Genomic DNA, 26,089 nt, shown 5'->3' on the forward strand with positions numbered 1-26,089 from the left:
TATTTTCAATATCTGTTTGTTGTGGTTGTATATATGTGAAAATAAATCTGTGGCCCTGTTACGCCAAACCAAAGGAAAATGTCTCATTCAGCACCTTACTAGAGGGGAAAGGAAAGGGGCTGGCAAGAATGAGAAATGGGTGATAATGGACAAATGCCCAGGTTATTGAAAGGATGCTTCACGGGGAGGTTGGGACCTCAGATGTAACAACTGGGGCGAAGAGGTAATGCCGTTTCTCAGATTCTTATTTGCAAGGAAGGACACTGCTCTATGCTCTAACTCTTCTGTGTAAGAAATGCAAGGGAGTAGTTACCCTGATGAGCCCCGTTTATATCAAAGGAAAATACTAAAATCATCAGTGTCCTCCCAGCACAATACATTGTTGTCTCTCATGCATGCAATGAATGAACTTGGCTTGCCCAATACTATCAACAACCTGTGATGGAGTTGCTATGATATGCTACCTCCATGCTGAATCTGTAAGGGAACGATGTAGTGACCACCCTCTACCTAAACGTACGGGGAGTGATCTTTTTCTCTGAAAACTAAACTCCCAGGTCAAAGACAATACACAGGAGGACCATTCTAATCTCCACCTACCTGGGCTCCCCGGCGCAGTCGTTGGTCCCAAAGGCCTCCTCCTCACTCATTCCCTCCGTCCCCGAGACCTCCTCCCCCGACCCTGCGCTAACCAGCTACAAAGGCTGGGACCCTCACACACGTGTGGCGTCAGTGACAGCCTCCTAAGCAAGGTGCGCCGGGATGTGTAGTTCTCCAATCTCGTCGGGCCCTATGGTTGATTCGCCCAAGAACTACAATATCCACATACATTACAGTACTACAACCCGGCAGCAGAAAGGCTTCTGAGTTGAAAGGCTTCTACTTGCCAATCATATCGGGGAGAAAGGGCGGTGCAGAGAGCTTGTCACACTGGTAGCCATCTTAGGGTCAGTCGAATATAAGTGAGAAAATATCAGCCTTGGTATCCAACATCCCCCACTGACAGATCAAAACTGTCAGCAAGATAAAGTGCTCTCGACAGTGCGGTGTGTCAGGTCAACCCGTCAAGTTGGCCAGTAGCCGTACAAAGACGGCCAGTATACACGACATTTATGGGCTAAAAAGGCGGCAATGTAAAGTTTTCGAAATGTTCTTCTTAACGGCTTTGAAAACCTCACAGGTGCCTTTTTGATTATGTGTTGTATAAACGTGCCGATGTTATAACTGCATTATTACGTTTTGTATATCTTTTTCTTGCCGCTATTTGGTTCTTGTAATCAACGAGGAATATAAATATGTTTGAGGCGGTTTCAGAGTGTTGGTCCAGCAGCCAACAAACGTGACGGACACGTCGGAAACGTCACAACAATAGTCGTTTTGGTTTGTACCATTCCTCCCTGTGAATGGAAAATCGCGTAGCTAAGGTAGCCCCCGTGCAGCTGCTGTTACTATGTGCCCTTATGTGTCCCTTTTCGATTACTATTAAACAACGTAGTTATTTCCACATTTGGCCCTTTTCATTGGTAGAGGCTGCGAAGGGAGTTAAGGATTGCACCCGCCCGGATGCCGAATACTGTAAGTTGACTGGTCGATAGGGGAACAAGAGTTAGACCTAGTGCGGTGGTTGGTTGGCAAGTGGTTCTGAAGCCTCCAGCCGGCACTTGGATAGTGACGATGATTGGCTGATACAAGGCAGTGTCCGCCTCCCTATGAGTTCTAAGGGATTCGGCTACTGAGCTGTTGGCGATGGAGGGGCCGTTACTGAAGTGGACAAACTACCTGACGGGTAAAGGGGTGGCGAGCACACTCTTAAGGGAGCACTGGGTCTGTGCATGTGGGACAACAGGACCAAGCATTTTATAGTACGAAATTTAGAGTAGGAGAAAAGATGGGATGAAATCGGATAATTGCATTAGGGATTATGAGAGTCATCACGAAATGGGTATGATGTCTGTGAAGACAGACGGGAAAGAGTGATGTAACAAGGGCCGAGGGGAAAAGCAATGAATGTTGAACTTTATGTTTGCTCTCGGTGCTGAATAAAACAAAGATGTGGGGGTATTCATGAGAAGGACTAGGCTTCCCAGTTTTCATAGTCTTTAAAGTGTAGGGTATTCTTTTTTGATATATTTGGTATCAAACGAGTCCGTAAATTCTATTTTGCTCAAAGAAGTATACTGTTGTGGCTCCACAATAATTACTCAGACACCAGCTGGAGTGAATGTGGCCTTTATTACCAACTTGCAGTTAGAACAGCACAGTTACCTCACTGGTTCGTGGCAGGTGGCAACACCAAACGGGGGTCTATGATGGGGTTGGATGGCAATTGGGATGGAGGGGCTTGCATTCTTTTCAGAGACGCTGGGGCTGCAGTCTGTGCGCTGCTAGGCCGCGCTGTGAATGCTCATCAAGAGCGCTGCTGTCTGGTTCCTCCTTTGCAAGAGTACGTTTTTCCTTACCTCCTTTTGTTGGGAGACAAAACCGCATGGTATTACTTCGTTATATAGTCTATGACCCATGCTGCTTTCTTTCTCTCCCTTTAGGGATGACCTCTGCTCTCTTCCTCCCCTTGTGGGTCCTCTACTTCAGGCGTCCAGTCCATTCTCTCCTGGGGTGCTGGGCAATACTCCTTTTCCTCACCCGGACTTCCTGTTCTTTCTTTCCTCAGGGTTGGTGGACTTCTGATAACCCCTCTTTCTTCACCTTTCTCGTGGGTGTCGTGCATATGGTCCTGAGTTGTGGGATATGGTGCTTCCCTGAGGCTTCTTTCAAACAGTGCCACTTGCTCCAAGTTCCAACTCCTCCCATCCTGAGTGTGCATGTGATTGGTACCCCTTTGGCACACACTGATGGGTCTGCTGAATTTGGACCCTGTGACGGGGTCTTTATGTGACAATTTTATCTTCACCCAATGTCCTTCACATGCCTCACTGGTCCTGGAAGCTCTTCTTTTGTCGTTCCACTCTTTCATGAGCTTCTTGCTTGTCTTCATTCTCCGTACCAGTTCTTCCATGTCAACCTCCTCTACTTGTGCCTGCTATGGAGGAACCAAGGGGGATGCCGCTCTGTGTCCTCTTAGCAGTCGAAACAGGGACACATTGGTAGTCCCATTGGGGGTCAACCAATGGGCTGCTACTACTTCCTTGATTGTGCAATAGGGGTCCATCCCTGATGCTATGGCTAGTTGCATCGCCCCCTTCATAAATCTGTTAGCCCGTTCCACCAAGCCATTGGCCTGGGGAGGGTACAGCGCTGCTTTTATCTGATGGATGTTGTCCTTTAGAAACATGTCCATCTCGTGAGAAATCAATTGGACAGCGTTGTCAGTGACTAATTTCTTTGGCAGTCCTTCCCTCTGGAAGATATTTTTCAACACCCCTATGACTGTGGCGGGCGTGAGGTCCGGGGCAAAATCAACTTTCACCCACTTTGATCAGTAGTCGACGAACACTATCCTGTGCTTGTGCTCAGGCTTCATGGGCGCCAGTGGACCTATGATGTCCAGTCCTAGCTTCTGCCACACAGTCTGGGATTTCTGTCTGGTGTAGTTGTGCCTGTCTCACTTTCAACCTCTTGTTGCTATTGAGGCATTAATGGTACCTTTCAGTCATGACTCATACCTTGGTCCATGCCTGGCCACCAGTACAACTCTCTCACCCTTCTCCTTGTCATATTGCTCTCCAGGTGCCCTGCATGGGCTCTGCACTTGTTGGTTCTCCTCAAGTCCATGGGTGGGATAACTTGGTCTCCTCTCATCCGCATCCCTTTGTCCTCAAACATTTCGTCTGCCCCTTTCCAGTACAGCCTCAGGCCCTCAAGGACTGTTCTTTCGTCAGGCCAGCCATTCCAAACCCAATGGATGATTTTTGTTATTTTTGCCACTGGCGGCTTCCTCTCTCCAGTGTTTCTCACTCATCTCTAAGTATTCTTTGCTTCGGAGAACTCCCAGCGAGGCCACAACACACTCATCCTTCAGGAAGTTGTCTGTGTTACTGCGCTCTGGCAATATGGACATGCAGTCTGCTTGCGCATTTCTCCACCCGGGGATGTGTACTACCTTGTAGGTGTATTCCTGCAGTTTGGCTGCAATGAGGGTAAGGCGGGGGTGGTGGCCGTCCTCGTCCCTCCAGGAATAAGCATGTGCACCAACAGCTTGTGGTCTGTCACCAATTGAAATTTGGTACCCCACAGGTACGTTCAGAAGTATTCTGCAACCCATGCACATGCAAACATCTCTTTTTTTTGTCTGTGGAATAGTTAATCTCGGCTCGTGACAGTGCATTCGAGGCAAATGCCACTACTTGTTCCACGTCACCCTTCCATTGGGTCAACGTTGCCCCCGGTCCGTATGAGCTGGCATCTGTAGTTATGATCGTCTTCCATTGAGGGTTGAACAGCTGCAGAAAGGGGGCATGGGTAATGCAATTCTTTACCTTTTTGAACGCCTTCTGTTGCTCTGCTACTCAGTGGTACTCTGACCCCTTTTTCATCAGTTCCTGCATGGAGGCTGTGGTTTCTGAAAAATTCTGCACACATTTTGTGTAGTACTCGGCCATTCCTAGAAATGATTTAATTTCTTCTCTGTTGATTGGAGCTGGTGCTTTCACGATGGCCTGGAACAGGTCTTTCTGCTGTCTTCGAGATTTTGTACCGTAAGTACTCATTTCATCTGCGCCTAGGTCTTACTTGTCGAATCATAGTCATACTCTGGCTTCCTCTAGTCGCATCAGCACCTCTCGGAGCACTCTGTCATGCGTCTTAACATCAACTGCGTAAACTAGTATATCGCCCTGAAAATACACTAAGTTACCAATTGTCTGAAGAAGTGAGTCCATCATACGTTGGAAAGCCGAGGCATCTGACGATAGACTAAAAGGCATGCAGGTGAACTGATATGTCCCAAGCAGCTTTATGAATGCAGTCAGGTGTCTCGACTCTTTATGTAGTCCAATTTGATGGTATGCATCCCTCCTATCGGAGGCGTGGCTTGGTGCTCATGGAGTGAGGACGCGGAACTTTCGAGCTCCGGCCAAGCCCCGTAGTCTGATCCTGAATTAGGTGTTTCAAGTTTGCTGGGCTGCCCTTCCGACAACCTAACCGAAGCTGAGGCGAAGACCCGTGCTCCGCAGCTGTTCTCGACAAAAATCGGAGCTCGGGAGCCCCGATACGGCGCTTTTGCCCGGCTCCCCCCCCTCTCCGAGCGGCACATCCAAAATGGCGGCCTCGATGCCCGAGTGAGCCTGAACCTCTCCCCGGGACCAGTCAGGCATTCACACTCCCTGCTGTTCGAGCGAAACCAACAAAGAGGTGGGACCGGTCGAACCGTGTGGTGCTGCCCAACAGTACACCACTGGGGGGCCCAGGACCCTCCCGGCAAGACTCTCTATCCACGGCGGACGGAGCACGGAGCCGCTCCCGCCGAGGCACGCCCGCTGGGACCCTTCCGGATCGTAGCGGGGGAAGTTGTGGGGACCCCCTGAACTGGTATATCGGGCCCCCTGGCAATCGAGGCCCACTGCAACAACACGCGGGGGACCGCGCTCCGGAACCAGCATTGAAGACGCTCCCCGGCTTAGCCCGACGCCCCATCCTGACGAACATAACTAGGGCCTCGTCTCCGAACAACAAAGCGGGTCGATCCGCAGGCGGATTAACCTGCTGAGGCGCCCCCCGTGGGCTGCACGGAGAGCAGGCTGGGGAGAGCCACACGACCGGACACTTACAACAGGCAAAGGGGACCAGAGACTCTGTAATGTCTACCTCAAGGGGCAAGGCCAAGAATGCCACTATGGATCCTTTCGTCACCCCGAAACCCCACCCGGGCGCCCAGTCCACGCCTAAACGTACAGCTCCGCAGACCAGCCCGGAGGAACGCGACAAGGACAACCAGGTACTCGAGGCGATTGCTGCCCTAAGGACATTTATTGACACGAAAATTGGTGAGGTGAAGGCTGACATCCAACTCATAAGACAAGATGCCCACAATCTGACGGAACGTGTCACCAACATGGAAACCGTCCAGAAGGACATCGCCGAGGACACACAAGACCTCAAGGCTGAGGTGGCGGACCTTCGGAGGAAGGTGAGCTACTTGGAGGCAAGATCGGAGGAGGCAGAGGGCCGCGCTAGGCGTAACAACATTAGGATACTGGGTATTCCCGAAGGAGCCGAGATCACGGACCCGACGGCCTACATAGAATCCCTAATACAGCAGGAAATTGGGGCGGAAAAACTCTCCCAGGGCTTCGCCATCGAAAGGGCCCACAGATCGCTCCAGAAGAAACCCCCCCCCCCCCCAGGCTCCTTTCCTCGCCCCATCATAGCGAAAGTCCTTGATTTCCGGGACCGTGAGGTGATCCTAAAGTTTTCGAGAGAGGGTGGAGAGATAGAGCGGGATAACTCGAAAGTCACCATTTACCCTGATTACACGCAGTCAGTACAGCGAGCAAGGAACTCTTTTGTCCCAATCAAAGCTAGATTGAGACCACTAAATCTAAAATATATGCTGCTGTATCCCTCCAGATTGAAAGTGATTCATAAGGGGAGAGCGATATTTCTGGAAACTCCAGCCGCCGCCACCATGTGGCTGGAACATAATAACCTGGCGGACGCCCCCCCTGAACCCACCCACGAGAACTGAACCGAAAGCACAAGGGGCGACGGACCGACACCTGGACACTACTGCCCTTGACCCAGCACTGTACACCATCACAAGAGTATACATCACTACCGAGGAAACTACATTGAGGACATCAAGTGACTACGGGGCCCACCCGGCCTCCCGCTCATGGGCGCGCAGCACACACCCACGCAAGACCAGTGCTGGCTTGCTGCCGGCACGAACCTACTCGTGCTAGAAACCCGGACGGGGACAGACAGCACAAGAGCCCCCGAGCACTGCCGCCCCCCCCTTGGCAGTAGCTGGGTGCACCAGTTATGGTTGTTTTTGTTTAGTTTTTGTTACGACTGCACTCCTCATGAAGACTGTCCCCCAATTTATGGAGGATCAAAGGCCGGAAACTGGAGCCCACCACCCCACGCTAGCAAATCGAAGCATGACACCTAGCAGTGGATGCCCAGCTCAGGAAATGGGCGGAGAGCCTCTCCCATCCATGACCAAAACCAAGCAATGGCAACACGCTTCAGAATAATTACATGGAACGTCAGAGGGATGGGATCCTACCTGCGGAGAAATCGAATACACTCCTACTTGAAGAGGAAGAAGATATTGTTTGCCCTCTTGCAGGAAACGCACCTCACATCCGATACCGCGAACAAATTGGCAGACTACTGGGGCGGCCAGGGCAGCGGCTCCTCTTACTCGAAGTACGCACGCGGCGTATACACGTGGGTGAGCCCTGACACACCCTTTCACCAGATGGGGATGGAGACGGACGAAGAGGGCAGGTATGTGATGATCTGGGGCATGCTTGAAAACTCCCGGCTATGCATAGTCAACTCATACTTCCCGCAACATGGCATACCCTCCCACCTCAGGCAGATATGCGCCAAAATTGCACCCCATAGGGAGGACGCCCTCTTGTGGGGGGGAGACTTTAACTGCGTGATGAACGAAGACACAGACAGATCTTTAACGCCGCGTACCCCCAACGGCCCTGCCTCCCGCGCTCTCCGCACTGCGGTCGCGGACTTGTTCCTGGTTGACGCCTGGCGAGACCTGCATCCTATCGACAGGGCCTACTCATTCTACTCAGCCCCCCACGACTTACACACCAGGATAGACCACCTTTTCGTCGATAACGCACTGATACCGCTGGTTGTGTCGGCGAACTACCTGGGAAGATCGATTTCGGACCATTCTCCTCTCCTGATACAGCTTCACCTGAGAGGCCCGCGACCCCCTATCCCAATGTGGCGCATGCCAACTGAAACCTTAACGGACCCTGCATTTAAGGAAACCCTAAGAGAGAAACTAGACGAGTACGTACAGATCAACAAAGGATCGGTCCAGAAGTGGAGCACATTCTGGGAAGCCATGAAGGTGGTAACGAGGGGTGAGATAATAGTGAGGCCGGTGGCATCAGGAGGCAGCTGAGGAAGGAGCTGGAGGACAAGGAGGATGAGATCAGGCAACTGGAAGATGCTTCGCCTCCGACCGCTGCCAGGGAAGCCAAACTGAAGGACATCAGGGAAGAATGCAGGACAGCCTGGGAGAGGCTGTCCAAGTTCGACTTCTCCACACGGACCCTGAGGGCACACAAGGAAGTGGACAAGCCCGGCAGGATACTTGCCTGGTTATGTAAGAGGGAGAACCCAAGGCAGGCCCTTAAAGAGATCAAAGACGAGGGAGGTACAACACAGAGGACGCAACTAGCAATAAATGAAGTCTTCTCAGGCTATTACTCCAAACTCTACGCCCACAACGAGAGAATCCCTGAGGAAGACATAAGAGACACCCTGGATGAAATCGGACTACCCAAGCTGAGCCAAGAACACCGCGCCAGGCTGGAGGAGGCTATCACATCAGAAGACATATCGGAAGCGATCAGGTCCCTCTCCACCGGCAAGACACCCGGGACGGACGGCCTCACTCCAGAATTCTATAAGGCTTACGAGGAGACCCTAACCCCGATATTACATGAAGTCTATTTGGAGGCTTATGAGACTGGAACCTTGCCGAGCAGTATGAGAGAGACTCTCATAATACCAATGCTCAAGCCGGGCAAACCACCTGATGAGTGCGACTCGTACCGCCCCCTGGCTATGCTGAACTATGATGGCAAAATCCTCACAACCATACTAGCCAAGAGGCTCTCTAGGGTGATAGGGTCCCTAATACATGAAGACCAGAACGGCTTCGTCCCAGGACGCAACACCACCGCCAACCTGAGGAGGCTCCAACATGTTGTGGCACAAACAGCAGAGAGCGAGGAGGACCTAGCGGTACTCTCGCTCGACGCTGTAAAAGCTTTCGATTCGATATATTGGGAATGGCTGATCCTGACCCTGAGAGATTTTGGCCTAGGGGAACACTTCATCCGATGGGTCGAGATACTCTATAATAACCCGGTGGCCCGGGTGAAGACTGGTGGCATGGTATCAAGCGCATGGCCCATCCAAAGAGGAACCAGGCAAGGGTGCCCTCTATCGCCGATGTTGTACATCCTGGGCCTGGAACCAGTGGCAATCTATTTCAGGAAGCAATTGTTCGACTCTGGTATCAGCATTGGCGGAACATACAACATAATTTCCTTATATGCTGACGATGTCCTTCTATACCTCAGGAACCCCCGAGAAACTGCTCCCACAGCACTGGACGTCCTCGATAATTTCGCCAAATACTCGGGGATAAAATTCAGTAGACAGAAATCATGCTTCTTCCGCCTTGCGGGACTCAGAGGAATGGACACAGAGGAACTACCCGGAATGGGGATCCAGTGGCAGCCGGAGGCCTTCCGCTACTTGGGTTTAACCATCATGCACACGCCAGCCTCCACCCACGAGCACAACACCGAAGCGGCAATGTGCGGGGTTCGAAGGTCCATTAAATTCTGGTCAAAGCTCCCCCTCTCAATGATGGGTAGAGCTGCAATCTCCAAAATGATTATACTCCCAAGATTACTCTACTATTTCACCAGCATCACTCACTACATCCCCCCCGCCTTTCTTCAGGAAACTGGAATCTCTGGTCAGGGACTTTCTTTGGGGTCAGTCCAGACACAGGCTCGCCCTGAACATCCTCACGCTCCCCCACACTGAGGGCGGCATCCAACTACCCGACTTCCAGAGATACTATCTCGCATCACAACTAACACACGTAACAAAGTGTCTCTCAGATGAACCCTCCGCTGAGACTGGCCTCCTTCGCCAACTGACTGGGCCTACGCACCCTAAGGAGATAATATGGGGCTCGCAGATGGGCCCTCCTGACCCGCCCATGATAGTAACCTTGGGGAGGCGGGTCTGGAACAGGGTTAGAACACTACTAGGCCTCCATCACCCGTACATGCCTGAAATCCCCATGCTGACAGACGTGTGCAGGACCCCCATCGACCTTCCAGTAATGAGGAACTGGGAGGCTTGTGGCCTCTACACATGGGGAGACATGTTTGACGAAGGAGCCATTAGGGACTTTGATTCGCTGCAACTAAAGGACGGACTCTCTTCGGGACAATTCTTATTTTACCAGAGGGTGAGGCACGTAGCCAAGACCAAATGGAACACATGGCCTGAGGAACCAGAGACCCACCCCCTTGTTCAGGAGATGTACAACTTGAGCGACGGCTGGAAGCCGACATCGAGGCTCTACGCCCAGATAAACGACCGAATTAACCCCAGAAGAGCGCGCCTGAAGGAGAAGTGGGAGACCGACTTGGGGATTGAAATCACGGAAGAGGAATGGCCAAGAGCCCTGTTGTACCCGAAGGAGGTGTCACGGAACGCCAGGTTTAGGATGATCCAGCTGAACGTCCTCTACAGGACCTACATGACCCCGCACAGGATAGCCACCTTCAACAACAAAATCCACTCGACATGCCCATGGTGCTCCTCCGAACAAGCTGACTTGATCCACATGTTCTGGGCTTGCCCCAGGTCCCAGAAGCTCTGGCTGGCTGCCGAGCGAACCTGCAGGAGAGCTGGACTGGAAAGGTATGAATGGACACCCAAGGAGTGTCTTCTGGGCACCCACCCGAGACTTGGCAAACATCTAGTGAAGCTCATGGACATTGCATCCATTCTTGTGAAAAGAACAATAGCGATGGCTTGGAAATCGCCCGCAGGCCCCAGATACGGCCCTTGGATCAGGGAAATGGAAAGATGAACCATGGCCGAAACCAGGGCCTGGGAAGAGGGAAACGCCAGAGGCGGGGACGACGTGAGCTCAACACTGGAGTCCTGGAAAGCCCTCATGAGGGACATGATCTTCTCGACCGACTTCAAACCCCCCTGAACAGCCCAACAGGACACAAACTTCAGGTAAAATGCCATGATCAGACTGATGAGCCCGAGTGCGTTCCAAGTGCCGTGCCCTGAAACGGCCACGAAGAGGGGTGGCTCCGGCCCTGGGCCAAACACGCAGAATAAAAACCACGCCACGATTCCATGGGAGTGCACAGTCAAGTTGTTACTACTGTTAATTTTGTTTGTTAGTCTGTTATTTGCTGTTCTTTTGGCAGACACGACACATGGTCAATAATATAAAGCACACTTTGTGCTCTACTGCTATGTATATGTTTGCAAATGCCAATAAAAACACTTAAAAATCAAATGCATCCCTCCTATCAAGTTTCGAAAAAACGTTGGCCTTTTTCATGAGAAGGATTAACTCATTTATGCTTGGAAGTGGGTAGCCCTCAGTTACCACTTTGAGGTTCAGACTGCAGAGGTCTATGCATATGCGTACGTCGCTGGAGTGCTGTTTCTTGATCATGGCCACCAGGCTCAGCCACTCGGATGACTCTACTATTTCAATTGTTCCGTCTTTGAGCATTTTGTCCAGCTGCTCCTGTAATGCCCTCTTGCAGTTGTGGGAACTGGCCTCACTTTGGTTGACTGGGAAGGCACCTTGTTTCAATTTTATTCTGTGCACATAGTTTTTTATTCTTCCTGGTTCATCGGAGAACAAGTCCCGAAACTCCTCACTGGATACAGGCATCACGTCTGAAGCGATCGATAGTTCTTAACCGTCCATGGTGGCATTGGGACATATTTGCAATTTTGCTTGGTCGTCCCAACCCAGGACTGCTGCTCCTCTTTCCGAAAAAGATACTTTCGTCTTGGTTTTCCTGCCTTTGAATTCGACTGTGCTTAGTATGTATCCTAACAAGTCCACTGTGACTCTGCCAAAGACGATTGGCCTGTGCTTGGTCGTGCCCCCTTGGTCCTCCCCCACCATTGCTTTGTATGTGGCAAGGGGTAGGACGGCCAGGTCTGACCCAGAGTCTGCCATTACTCTTGTCTTGTTGCCGTCGACTTGTGGGGCTTCTCTGTGCGGGCTGTGATGCTGTTGATCCTTGGGACAACCCTCTTCCTCTACAACTCCTCCATTCTGGCTGTTGTGTATAGATGTCGTCATCTTCCTGCCTCTCCACGTGCAGGCGATGGCCACGTGTCCAAATCTTAGACACTTAGAACACTTTGTTCCTAGCCGGATACTCTGTTATTTGCGAGGTGGCTGGTGCTGGCACATCTGTAACATTCGGCTCAGTTTAGTGACGTAATCGTCCAGTGTCTCAGCAGGCTCTTCTTACTGTAGAACCTTATTCTGTGAAGGACCAAATTCTTGCTGGATGAAAACCTTTTCACGATTCTCCTCGCCACCTCTTTGTAGACATTGTCACCTTCCCCTGCTGTGGGTTTAAGTCCCTCAAAGATTCTCTGCCCTTCCATGGGTTCCCACTATGGCCACGGTATGGCTGGTCTACCTGAGTACTGGAGGAATGCTGGGGGTAGAGTGGCGCCTTGCATTTTGTCTTCCATGGCTTGTCTCGAGTCCTAGTCGCCAGCTATGTTGTGGCCCGACAATAATTACTCGGACACTAGCTGGAATGAATGTGGCTTTTATTGCCAACTTGTATTTAGGACAGCACAGTTAGCTCACTGTGGGTCATGGCAGGTGGTGGCACACAACAGGTGTGCATTAGGGTGTATGATGGGGTGGATGGCAAGTGGGGATGGAGGGGCTTGCCTTCTTTGCAGAGCGCTGGGGCTGCAGTATATCCGTTGCTAGCCCGTGCCATGAATGCTTGTCAAGAGCGATGCCGTCTGACTCCTCCTCTCGGCTCTTGCAAGAGTTTCCTGCTCTCGCGAGAGTACGTCTCTACATATACCTAGGCTACCACTCGTAGAATTCATTGTTTTTCCAAGTTCAAGTCCAAGACTTGAAAAACCGCCTTGTAGTGTGACCTGTACTTGCTCACTCTAAGCATTCACCCGGTTAGGGCTAGAATGCTAACTTCTAGCCCCCATTGTAATGTTCAAATATTTTCCTTGTGGGGCCAGACGAGAGTGCTCTTCAGCTGACTTCAAGAAGTCTGAAAAAAGTTCTGTGGGCTCCTCTTACCTTATGAATAAACATAGCAACTATCCTAGCAGTGGAGTTGAAGAAGCAAAACCGCACCCAATCGAATTCTTCTTTGTCTTGATTTATACAGTCTTGGGTGGTACATGTGTTTCCCCATCCTGTTGGATGATGTACGCCCTCTCATTGATATTCAAGAATAGTAGACATTTGTGATGTCTCTAGGTCACATGATTTCCCAATCGATTTTTGCATCAGGACACATGAAAGTATGACTGAACAATGGTAGTGAACTTCTGGATACAATAAAAACGTTTAGAGGCTTAAACAGCTATGTGTGCTGAGGTCACTATTGTTAAACCTGTACATGTATAGTTCTTAATGTTGTCAATGGTCCTGGCGTATTACTACGTATCACTGTACCTGGTTTGTGATGACATGAATGATGTATGAGTGAGGATTCTTGAAGTGACGGTTGGAAGTGAGACCGAAGATAGATGGATGCACCAGTGGGTCCTGTTTCTTGAACTGGCTCACCCCAGGACCCCTTTTCCGCATCAACAATAAAGGATGGTCCTTCACTTACCCGGATGTCTCCTGCGTGATTCCTGATTTTGATGACCTGCTTCATTGATAACCACCTAAGTGACAAGTTTCGAACTACGGTTGTGAGGGGGTGGGGGTCAGCAGCCTAACATCGAGACTGTGACCCATTGCCCCTCGGAGAGAGAGCATCCTTGCCTGCCAGCAGATGATGGCGTACTATAGTGTAGCAGCAGATACTGGGCCCAGCGGCGGTGTGAGGTTCGGGGTGGCTGGAGGCTGTCCTCAGAGCAGGGCAATGGTTGTCTGGGCAAGGTAGGTGGCTGCCCAGTGCTGTCCTTGTAGGCAGGTGTGTGGAGTGGCAGGCTTGGAGCCTGTGTCTTGCTGTCAATGTATCGGGAGGAGTCCCCCCTCACCCCCCGACTGTGTTCTTGTCATGACCCGAGTCGTTTTCACCTGCACTCCGCTTTGCTTTTCGGAGGACTTGGAGACTGCTGTGGCGTCTATCGCAACGCCAATGCAAGAAAAACTGCATTTCCCGGCTTCCCCGAGTGCAGGGCGGTCATGTGACTCGCATGCAACGTTCCCCTCGAGTTCCCAGTTGTACAACTATATGAACAGTAGCGAAACGCTGCCCTGGTGCTCCTTAACCATCGGAAACTTACCCTCGTGTTGCGTCGCGCTTCCTGATATTTCTTGAGCTCCTGGTTTTCAGATTTCTGGATCGTCTTCTGGCTACGTACTTCGGATTGTCCTGCTACTGTGTCCCGATGCTTGGCTCCTCACCCCCACCCCCCCTTCTGCTTCATCTCCTGTTACCGGACCACTGGCTTGCTACCAGACTCTGCTCCTGTTTTGCCCCTCATCGGATATCGCGTTCTCCGGACTCGCTATCCTGCTTCCAGCCCGACCGCTGCGTGCTGGCGCACACCACTGTGTGATTTTGTGTGCAACCACCGTGTGTTGAACTGGGCTCTCTTCGCGGAATACAGTATTGCTGTATTGGCTGCAGACTGCAAACACGATTCCCTTGACTCCGACTTACACTAGCACGGGACACCCTACGTCCTACATGACCCCGGATGTGTTTTGGGTCATTACTGAGTCATGGGTACTTCCTTCGTCTAGGTGGAATTGCTTGGGGATTCTTTGCTGCTTGATGATATTTACTTTGGAACACTCTGCTGCTTTTGGAGGGATTTACTGTGCATATTCACTTTGGGACGCTTTGCTGATTTGGAAGGGATATTCTTTGGGACGCTCTGCTGTTGCCTTTTTGGACTGTGTTTTCTTGGACATTAGTTGCACCCTCGTGCCGTTCGGGTGGAATCAAGCTGAACAGTATCAACTGTTTACTTCATCACTTCTTCACGTAACGTAGGTTCTTTGCCTTCACACTAATCACAGCAGGTAAGAGTGGGGTTGCTGAGGGAGGTGCGACGGGGACTTGTGGTTATAACAGATGTTCATTGAATTGTGATCTCTGTCTTCTTTCCCTTAGCTCTGTTGCTGCTCCTGACTTTTTCACCCAAGCCTCTGGTCTGTCGGGTGTTTTTCTGTACTGCAGACCGCGCTCTTGGGGAGGGTGAGGTTTCACTAACTACGGTCTACTGTTCAGCGGCTACGAGTCTGAAAGTGAACTGTATTATCCACGGGGGTACTTTGGTTGCCTTCATTGGATAACGACAGTTCTGCCTGGCAGAAGAGCATAGCGGAAGCCTGGCACCCACCCATGCAGAGAAGTTGCGAATGGCAAAAGATATGGGCCTTTACTTCCACACACCAAGACGACCACTTGGAGAATGATGACATCACTGCTGAATTATGTGGGGGAAGTGCCCTGTAGCCCCATGGCAATACACGGCCTGCATGACGTATGAAAACTGTGACCTCGACAGTGGTAACATGTAACGAGAGTTCACATGCCGCCGTGAATCCTACAGCTAGTGTTACCATGAGGGTGGACTGCAAGGTGAGGAAAAGACCTACTGGCATATGCTGCGGTGATCGAACCAGGATGCATCAAGGAACTTGAGGGTGACAGTGGCATGGGGATCACTGTGCGGATACCTGCTGCCGGCAGTGCCCTGCTGGGGTTTCCTGCTCTGATGTGGACCTTTATCCCATGGCCCAATGTGGCGGAGCAACCTAACCTCCCATCCAAGAGCACCTCATGTAGTCGCGGTTAAAGTGAAGCTACAAGCGCAATGACACAGAGGCTGGTGTAAGACCAAGGCCATGATCCAGGAATGCACGTCCAGCGCGTCAATCGTGTAATTTGATCCAGGCCTCCTGACGTTAATGCTGGAAATGGAAATGTGCTTGCTCCAGGCGAGCAAGAAGTAACTTGGTGCTCTTTTTGCACACACCTACTATTTCAATAACTGTATTTGTTTTACGATTGGTCTAGTTCTGTTACACATGTTAGCACACATGGCGGTTGGAAGTCTATATTCTCCTGTACTTCTGGTCTGGTGATCCAGTTGGAGATCTTGGAATCTAAACCAGTATCTATATTTTATGGAGCATTGGTTTGAGGCAGTATATCACGATCTAGTCGCGCTCGAGTATATTAGTAAGGTAATTCATGGAAGGTAAAACGAAGAAGGAAAGAGAGAAAGGGAAGAAAGAACAAACTCTTTAGTTATGTCAATTGATTTTGACTAAATCTCTCATGATCCAAAGACACACATAACTATTGTCCTTTCTTCCCTTTTTTCTCTTTACCTTTCCCTTAATTGCTTCTCTTACTGTCCAATCTTCCACAGTAATCAATAACTGTATACACAATACTGTTATTGATAATCTGCAAGTTGAATGCAACTATATTATTAATTTTACTTATGGTTTGCACCACAATTGTCTATCCTAGTCTTCAGAAAGACCCCAAAGATCGAAGCACATGTTGGCTGTTGTAGACAAAGATCTATTTATTTGAACTAATAAAATATTTTCGAACCACTAATTACTCAAAAAATGTTCTTCTGTTACTTGTGAACAAGAACTTTTGTCAGTTGAGTATTATTGTTTGCACTCTTTGTGGACGCACTTGTACATGTTATATCACAGCATGAATTAAACGCAGAATGCAGCATTGTCACACGCTGTAATGCGTGATTGTGCTAATGTACCATTGTATCTATAATTTAAGGGTTTTAGTTGCTTAATATTATAGGATTAAAGATTGGATTGAGCCAGGAGTGCAATGTCTTGATTTTTTTTGCATTTTAAATATTCTCAATAATTGTTTGGGAATCAATTATAGTGCCAGCACGAGTAGTTCTCATAGTTTTGGACCCAAGTGTGCTGGTTATGGTGTGGCTGCATAAGTTCTCGTATAATTTGTTTATGCTATTGTGGCTACTGGCCCTTCTGGCTAGTATATGTGCTGGTGCGTGCACACCTGTTTAATAGTGGCCACCATGTTCTTGTGTGGAGTGGTTGACCTGCTTTGTGCATGTAATGCTGGTGTGGTAGTGGCCCATCTTGTTGGGGCAATGAGATGTTGTGCTAAATAGGCTGGTGAGTTATGGGTTGCCCTGGAGTCATAGCAATGCCAGGCTTGCCTGAGGGCGGTTGCGTCCTGTATTTCATCACGTTTAGGACTCCTTGAGATTTAGACCATGTGCTCCTGTAGGCTTCTTCTGGCTCCCATGTACTGGCGCAGTATGGAGTAAACTGTGTGTGATGCAGCGTGTCACCTTTGCTGGTTCCTTTTTGTCATCTAGCATATATTTATTAATTGCATACAAGGGCCACCTACTGTTTCTCTTTGCCATCTACCACACATTTCATACATTTTGTTGTTGATTGAGTTCTGCAAGTCAGTCTCCCACCAACTATTTGTATCCCAGTTTTAGTAATCACTATGGATTTTGGGTGGCGTGCGTGTGTATGTGGGGCAGGGGGATGTGTCGAGGTTTGAGATTGTTGGGAGCTATTTAGCCCCTGCATTTAGCCCAGGAGAGCCTGTTTTGCTTGAAAGCAAGAAGAATTTGAATGCATCTAGTACACATTTAAACATTGGCTCATGGATAGTGGTCAGAAAGTTAAAGTTTACGTATCATGTGAAAGTTACATTTGCAGTGTGCTGTGTCCTTGCTCCTAGTTCCTCAGCGCTCCTGCTTACTGGGTGATGGCTGACGCCCAAGAGCTGTTTTTCTTGCTCCAGCTCATCAAATCTTCATTTTGAACGCTTTAGGGATACTGTATTTGTGTGTGGTTTGAAAAGGCATCCGTGTGTCTCGCATGCGTGGAGACAAGTGTATGTGTGGGCATGTACTCCTATCTACAGTTGAGGTGGCCACTTTGGGGAGAATTGTGGAGATGTGATTTTTGGCTGTGTGTCACCATAAATGGTGTGCGATGGCATGAATGGTGAAATGTAGAACGAATGATGCATTCTTGGAGACCATATCAAGTGAAGCGTAAGACGGATGGATGCACCTGTGGATTTGGGTCTTGGCTCTTGGACTGGCTTACCTGGGGACCCTTTCTCACTTGTACTCTGAATCACCAATAAAGGATGGTCCTTCACTTTTCTGTAATTCTCCTGCGAGATTCCTGACATTGATGACATTCTTTATTTATTGCCACATTGTCTTTGGTTGTGTCCGTTATTACCCTCCAAATCTGTGTGGGTGCCACATTAGACACCTGACCTAAGCTGATAACGGAGCTCTTTTTGATACTACCCCATTGAATTGCAGTTTTGTCTTACTGCAGTGGCATATTCTTTTTCTGCTTTGGCTCTTGAGGTCCCCACATTCAAACTAAAATTGTTTTGAACAGGGAAATGTTATCGTAAATTTGACTGGAAGGTTGGTGCCCACTCAGTTCATTTTGTAAACTGTGTTACTTGGGGATACATTTAAGCTTTAAATTGGGCACAGTCAACTGCTGCAGGAAGAAATGTGCAAAGGCCTGGGTAGCCCTGTGTTTGCTGCAAAGCTTTGATGATAGTTTTCCGCTGTTCTCCTTTACAAAAACGTACACGCAAAAGGTGATTTCTTCTATACTGAATGGGTTGAAATACTGCCTGGGCGTCCATACGGCAGATTTACCAAGCTAGAAGCAAAACTGTGGCTTGTGGCATTAGATTTACCCTATTGTCTGTCTATACAGGTAAGGACTGAAGGTTGTCTCATTTCACTAGAAGCCTTCTATTAAAGGTAAGAAAACAATTAGGTATGCTTCCCGTGACAACTGCTGCGTTCTCCATTCAGATCGAGCAAGTTGGGCAATAACATGGTTCAGTTTATTTGAGTGAGAAAGTGAAGCTTTCTAGACCGAGATTAACATTAAATCTGACTGGATTATTCCTAAACCTGTTTTAGTTAAGGAAGCAAAAAGGAAAACCCAATGGTGTGACTGGATGAGTACTTTAAAGGATTTAGAGACTTTAGTATTGACTGTGGAATATATAAAGGTTTTCCAACGTTGACGACCCCTCCGAATATCTTCAGTTCATTTCCCATCACAGCCAAGAGGCGTCTGAGACATAATCTGTTTTAATCGCTTAATCGCTTAAACGTTAAAGAGGTTTTAGGGTGAGAATTGACTTGCTAGGTGCTATGTACAAATTCAAGGAGTATGGAAACCCTAAAACCATCTGCCACTTGTCAATTTTGGACACATTTGTAAGTTACTGAGGATTTTTGCAAACTGACCAATTTTGGTGCAGAAATTTGAATGGCAATCCAGTGTCATTCATTGTTTGTGTGAGAACAAGGATTAAAGCATTTGTTAGAAATGTGATGGATTTCATATCCATTAATGCTAATGTAATATTTAACTCTTGAAATTGGATTCTTTTATTGGTAATTAATTTGTATTGCGAAGGTTTTTGTTTCAACCAAGACACATAAATAAATAAAATCTGCTCTCTGGGACTAAGTGGTCCATACCCGGAGCTTTACTCATTGGGAGAAATTCTGCCAGAAAATTCCTGGGCAGAGATGTTTTGGCCATCGTATGTCCTGAATTAATTTGAGTTGCGACCTTCCACACATTCCTGCTACATCTTGGTCCCCTCAATTGCTGGTGTGAAATATAAGCAAGAGTCAATGCGTTTCGCTCCTCTGATAGGTCAGCATCTGATAATTCCACTCTTCGCCTTTGAATAGCCCTCACAGTGATAACATCCTTAGGGGACCACTGTCACGTTTTAGCACTCTTTGCTATTTGACAACAGAATATCATTTTGCGTACCAGTCTTATTCCACCCTTAATGTCAGTGAAGACAGAGCTGTCAAGCAAATCTCTTGTGAGCAGTCGTGTTACAGACAGCTGGCTCTTCCGGCGTTCTGTATCCCCCGGCTCCATAGCTTGGTCTCTTGTCTGTAACCCACACATAAAGACCCTGAGAACGTTTCAGTCCAATGTGCCATAGCAGAGGAGAGCATTAATTTTGATTTGCCCTACCAGTCTGATCTCACTCATAAGGGCACTCCAGCGTGTAATGCCAAGCCATTTTCCTAATCGAGAGAATTAATGCAACTGCCAGACACGCTTTTGTATCATTGAATGTCCTCTGTGACATACAGCTGCCCCAAGGCGCAGCAAGCAAGAGGGTCCACATCTGATTACCCTATTCAAGTTTTAGTTTTGTATCGCAGCATAGAAGAGTTGGGGGTGTAACCCGTTCACGTCTCTAAGCAAGCAGTGGTGGCCACAATGTAAATGTAATTTGAAGTTCCACTGATACCCTATGCTATGAATTATGCAAAGCTTCATCCAGTAGTGTTTACTATGAATTTACTTGTTTCCCGAATTAGGTTGGCAGCACCGCTACTTTGTACTGGATAGTGGTATCCTGTCCTACTATGATTCGCAAGAAGATGTGGGTAAAGGCAGCAAGGGCAGCATCAAGATGGCAGTCTGCGAGATTAAAGGTCAGTTAAACTACCCCAAAACAGTCGCGTGTGTGTGTGTGGAGCCTCTTGAGCTGGTGATTTTGTGCTCACGTTAGGAGTAAACTTTGCAGAGCAGTGTTTGCAGATCTGATTAAGAACACATTTTTTTTTCTGTCTCCAGTGACCACAAAAATGATTTTGAGTTGATTTCCTCTGAATATATCGACGCAGGCCATCTGGGCAGAAACTATTGCAACGTCTGCCTAAACTTTATTTCTGATTCGCCATCTATGCAATACAAATGGTAGATTTGAGGATCTGGGTCTCTGATGCACTAATCTTTTTGTGTCCCGCAGTCTCTTATGCTGTAGTAACGCATTTTCTTTTAGTTTACTGTATCCCTCTCTTGTTGGTTACATACATTGCTTATTCTTTGAGTGTCAAAAATCTCTGCCGCTTTTCCATCTGTGTACCCAAATCTCTCACACTTTTCTCAATGTAGTCGCTCTGCTACCTTCCTCATTCTCCCTCCCCATTTTGATTGTATGATACTGAAGTTGTTGAGGATTACCATCTACACAGGCTGCGCTTGGTAACCATACAGAGACCACTGGTTGTGGTAAGTTTAAACAAAATAGATGGGGGGAAGTGGTCACAAATATATTCAGCTGGGTTTTAATTCAAAAGAAAAATGATACATTCACAGGAAAAGTGACACACATTCCATGTGTTTGTTAAATCAAAACTTAAACAAAGTAAACACCTGTGTATACACCGTTGAGTTTAATCAATTGTAAAAAAAATGGTTTATACTGATGCCACAGTAGAACAAGAGACAGAAAGATCACAGACGGAGCAAGGGTGTACAGGCGTACAGGAAAGAGTGACTACTTACTAGTAGCGCAGAGGAAGAATCTGGAGACGGAATGAAAACGGCAAGCCAGAAACGTAGGAGAATACACTCCGGCACAGCGTTGGTGCAAAGCTACGTGACAGGCCATGGAAAAGTGGGCTGAGCGGAGAACAGAGAATAGGCAAAGGAGCAGGCTCTGAAGTATTGGGCAAGGAGGGGAGGCAGGAACAGAAGATGTCGCAAACGCAGGAAGGCTGGAAAATGCAGAAAGCAGCAGCGGATACCGGAAGGAAGACGGATACAACGCACTACGTGTTACGCGTGGTATGTTTTAGTGACGTTGGATGGCCATCTTGAATGAGGACTAGTCTGTCACCATAGCTTCAAGGGTTAAATCCCGCACATCAACCCGTTCTGTGCTGATTCTTCCACTGCTGCCAAAGACGCCACTGCTGGTGCGTGACAATTGGAGAGAGTCTAGAAATCATGGCCTTGGATATTGAACTCTCATTGAACTCTCATGAGGTAAATCTTTCTTTGTTTCAGCATGGTTCTACAGAAATTCACTATGCTTCAGTATTCATTTCAAAGTGCCTGACCCTGTCTCAAAACCCAAAATGGCTGCCCACATTACAAAATGCCTGACCTCACAAGATCCTACTTTTGGGCATATTTTGACGCCTGGTCTGATTCGAGTCTAGGTTTTTAGTAAAATATACTTAAAATGCTTGTTAAGTAGTTCATGCTATCATTCAAAGCATTCTAACCTCATAAACATGGAGTGTCCTTTAAGAGAGCTTTTCTGTAAGGCACTACTATTCTGATTTCCACTACATTTAGAGTCCTTGATCACCCCAACAAGTACAGATTTTGGGTAATTGCGCGTAGGTGGCATTGCCACATAACCCAGTATAGACCACCTTGGGCTAGCTAAGTACCGAATATCTGGCATCTAGGCACAGGCAGTCCCCAGATGATGCAGTACAGTCAGTAGCAGGAGGTCCACAGGCCTGGTGCTGTTGGTGGTTGCTGATGGAGAGCAGACTAACTTGCAAGGCGAGTACAAGGGGTTTCTGGTGACAGTTGGACTATCATCAGGAGTGCATTTCTCTGACAGTCCGCCATGGAACCGCAATTCCCGGTAATCCTCCTTCCTTGTAGTCACTGGAGGATCATAGAGTAGTCCTGAAACAGCGCACAGTGGAGTTGCACTGCCTGGTGGTGCCAATGTTCTTGGCACCTTCTTCTCCTTGCTGTTGGAAACCTACTGGGAATGAGTTGAGGTGCCTCACTTTCATGACAGCAGTGTCTTGGCGGGCAGGCAGAGGTTCACTGGAAGTTTGCATGAGCAGCGACACATTGGCAGGCTCTGCCTGGAACTGGAATAATTCTTTGTGGTGAGTCGGCATGTTCGCGGAGACCCAGCAGTTGATTTGGTTCAGTTCTTGTGCTGTGAGGTGACGAATGTGCACAAAGGTGTTCTCTTGGTAGCTGGCGGATGCCTTCAACGTCGGGATCAGGCCCAGGGCGAACAAACCTGGGTGTTGAGCAGACATTCTTCCCCCTTTGCTGGCAGTGGTGCTCTGGCACTCTCAATTCCACAATATAACTGGTGCAGCGGTGCTTCTTCCAGAGGTGTGGTAGCACAAATCTCTCTTGACAGTGTACCATTTCTTGTTTATTCTTCCTACTATTCATTAATTCAGTAGTTCAAGTTCCATGAGCAAATCCGTTTCAAGGAACCAGTTGTTTTCAGAGAACAATATCAAGTTCAAGATTCTTCATTTTCAGGGCAGTTTTAGATTCAGAGCAATTCCTTTCAGGACAAGGGCAGGTGTAGGGTACAATTCAGTTTCCAAGAACAATTTTCACTTTCAGAGCAGGTACAGTCAAAGCAGCATTCAGGTTCAGTGTAGATTCAGCTGTGGATTGAGCACAATTTCAAGTTCAGAGCAAAGTCCAGTTTTCAGAGCAAGCAGCGCAGGGTCACAGTTCAATTTTGAGAGCCGGTTTGAGTGTCGGGATGATTCAGGTTCAAGGCACAGTTTAATCTTTCAGAGCAGGGCCAGGGTCTCCGGAACAATGCCTTTATTGTGACCAGTGGTTGTATTTGGGTTTGTGGTGATCCAGACCCTGAAGCTTCAGGGCTGTGTGCAGCAGTACACGGGGACCAAACAGCCGAGTAGGCAGTTGAACTGGCTCAAGTTCAGGCTCTGGGGCAGGCTTTACCTTTTTAGCATGTGATGCATGTACCCAAGTCTTACCGCCCAGTACTTTGATAGCAGTGTCTGTTGTCAGTGAAATGTCCTTTCCAGCTGGGTTTCGGGCAGGAGTCGCGAGTGAAGCCTTTCAAGTACGCCTGATCTCCTTTCTGGACGTCATGCAATTCCTTCTTCTGACCTGGGACAGGCTAACCCTCACCGACCTGTGAATGTAATTTCCTCATGATCAAGGTCCAGTGTTTAAAATGAGCAAGAACCGTTTCATCAGTCAGAGCCAGCAATCCCAGATTGACTGTGGGCTGTGCTGCAGCTGGGTGAGACATGGGTCTGACCAAAATGATTTCAAAGGGCGAGAGACCTGCAAATCGACTGGGCATTCCTTTCATGTATATCGAGTTAAGGGCCAGTGCATCTGGCCAATTGAGACCTGTCTGGGCACAACTCTTTGCTAGCTTTCCCTTCAGATCCCCCATCGTTTCTCCCTCTTTTTCCAGAACTCTCTGGCCGGTAGGGGACATACACTAGGGCCTCACACATTGTTGTCATCACCTGGTTGTTCAAGTGTACTATTGCTAGAGATAACAGAAACCAGCCCCCATCTAGGACAAATGTCTTGTAGAAGTGTTCCTGCTACAGTGATGGTATCATCATGAATGCAGGGAAATGCTTTGATGTACCCACTGTACATGTCGTCAACCACCAGGATGTACCTATACTTGTCCACTGCTGGCATCTGGAAAAAGTTAAGTTGAATTTAGAAAAATGGTGCTGGTGCAGGAACATGGGAAGAACCTCGGGCTACCCTAACTGCTTTTCCTACGTTGTGTAGCTGACTAATGTGGCACTGCTGAACAAATCTCTTTGCTGTTTTCTCCCATCAAGCAAACCATGTGATTTTGATATAACTGATCATGGCATCCCCTGCTATGTGTGCAGTGTTGTGTGCAAGGCGGATCAAGTATTACTGAACAAATGTTGGGGCAACTGGTTTCCCATCTACACTCTACCAAATCCTTTCTGAATCCTGAGTACAACCCTTCTCTTTCCATTTCTCTTGCTCATAGGGTTTGTTTGGCCTGCATATGCGGAGCAGTGGGCACATATCTGTCCTTGGGTCTAGCACGGGTTGGGACGCTGAACACTAGTGTGGCATTCCTAGGAATTCCAGGGACTGTCTGTGCTGCCTGTTTAGCTGCTTTGTCTGTCATATCATTTCCTTTTACCTGCCGGGCCACATCAGTATCATCTGCCTTGCAGAGCATGACTGATACTTTCAGGGGCAGCAACAGGGCATCCAGGATGGCAGCTACATGAGCGGCATTAGGGATCGGGGTCCCTGCTGAACTCTGGTATCCTCTTTTCTTACAGATCATGTCAACATCTTGGCAGACTCCGAGGGCATACCGGCTATCACTCAGATTTGCGATATCTTTCCCAGTCATGAGGGTGCAGGCACTGGTCAGGGAAATCAGTTTGGCTACCTGAGCAGAACACAGGGGTGTGATGCTGGAAATGCATCTGAGGTACAGCGCCTCTGAATCCTTGTCCTTTACTGCTTTTTACCGTGTGTTCTGTCATGTTTTCTGCCCTGGAGTCCATGTGGGACTCCTGGCAGTGCAGCTCTCTCTTTTGGTTTGGTGAACAGACCCATGGGATACCCTTATGGCACCCATGGGTAGGGGTACAACCCTGTACGCCTAGTGTATGTTTTTGGGCACCTGTGGGTGGCCCGCAGAGCAGGGTATGGGCTGGTGGCAGCTCCATGCTGAATTCGACAGGTGCTCGGGTGTCCTCCATTTTGGGATACCCAGGCACTGCCATTGGGATCTGTTGATTCCTGATAGGAAACAAGATGGCCCCTGTGGCCTCTTGCTTTCTATTGCCTGTTATCTCGTTTTCCCAAAGTCCTGGGAAGCCCTGACTCTGTCCCTTCCCCCTGACTGGCTGTTGGGTGGAAGTTCCATATATGGTGTTGTGAAGGCCCAGCTAGACTGACTGGAGCCTTCCCAGTGACTGTATGTTGTGGGTACCTCCTGTGGGTGGGACCTGGGTGAATGGAGTGTGTGACCAATATACACTCCTTGTTGTGGTTGTCTGGTTTCTGGCATGAGAGACAAAGACTGAGACAGCCCTGCCCGAAACTGGCCTAAATGCAGTGTGTAGTGTTGAATGGCTGGGTATTTGTCCCAATCCACATTCCCTGTTGTGAGTGTCTGGAAGGGAGGAGTGTGGCCTGAATGCACTGTGTGCCTGATTGGCTGGCTGACTGCATGAATGCCATTCTATATGATTGGCTGCTGAGTGTGTGCCAGCAGTGTGGATGAGAGACAGGATAGTATATCTGGGGACCTCTCACCACTGGAAAAGTGTTCAGAAGGAACCATTGGTTGAGACGCAACCATTGGTTCAGAAGCAGCCAGGTGTTCAGGAACGTGCAAGAACGTTCAGAAGCATTTGCTTCGACCGATCCGAAGGCTGTCGATTTCGTCGAGGGCTGACCCGAGAGAGGACCTGGTAAGGCCCCCTCTTCCCGTGCTCCGAGGGACCATCGAGCACCGCTCCATCTTCGCCGAAGCGCCCTGGAAGACAGACCCTCGAAAGGCTGTCGACCCGAGATGGGACCGCCGAGGAGATC

General features: G+C 48.8%; 2 protein-coding genes across 2 annotated transcripts in view; one reads left to right on the forward strand and one right to left on the reverse strand.

Annotated features, from left to right (window-relative positions):
- The window catches only part of TARBP2 (TARBP2 subunit of RISC loading complex), a 178,749-nt gene extending 177,947 nt beyond the window's left edge, over positions 1 to 802 (reverse strand). Inside the window, exon 1 of the mRNA XM_069653283.1 lies at positions 601 to 802. Within this exon, the coding sequence (XP_069509384.1) occupies positions 601 to 650 (50 nt within the window). The 5' untranslated portion in view covers positions 651 to 802. The remainder of the gene's footprint in view (positions 1 to 600) is intronic.
- An 827-nt stretch (positions 803 to 1,629) lies between these two features.
- Positions 1,630 to 26,089, forward strand: part of LOC138582209 (pleckstrin homology domain-containing family A member 3-like) — a 274,067-nt gene continuing 249,607 nt past the window's right edge. Inside the window, exons 1-2 of the mRNA XM_069653285.1 lie at positions 1,630 to 1,786; positions 20,302 to 20,418. Coding sequence (XP_069509386.1) covers positions 1,747 to 1,786; positions 20,302 to 20,418 — 157 coding nt within the window. The 5' untranslated portion in view covers positions 1,630 to 1,746. The remainder of the gene's footprint in view (positions 1,787 to 20,301; positions 20,419 to 26,089) is intronic.

Source organism: Ambystoma mexicanum, chromosome 3q, assembly GCF_040938575.1.
Source record: "Ambystoma mexicanum isolate Mex_15411 chromosome 3q, UKY_AmexF1_1, whole genome shotgun sequence".
Lineage (NCBI taxonomy): Eukaryota > Metazoa > Chordata > Amphibia > Caudata > Ambystomatidae > Ambystoma > Ambystoma mexicanum.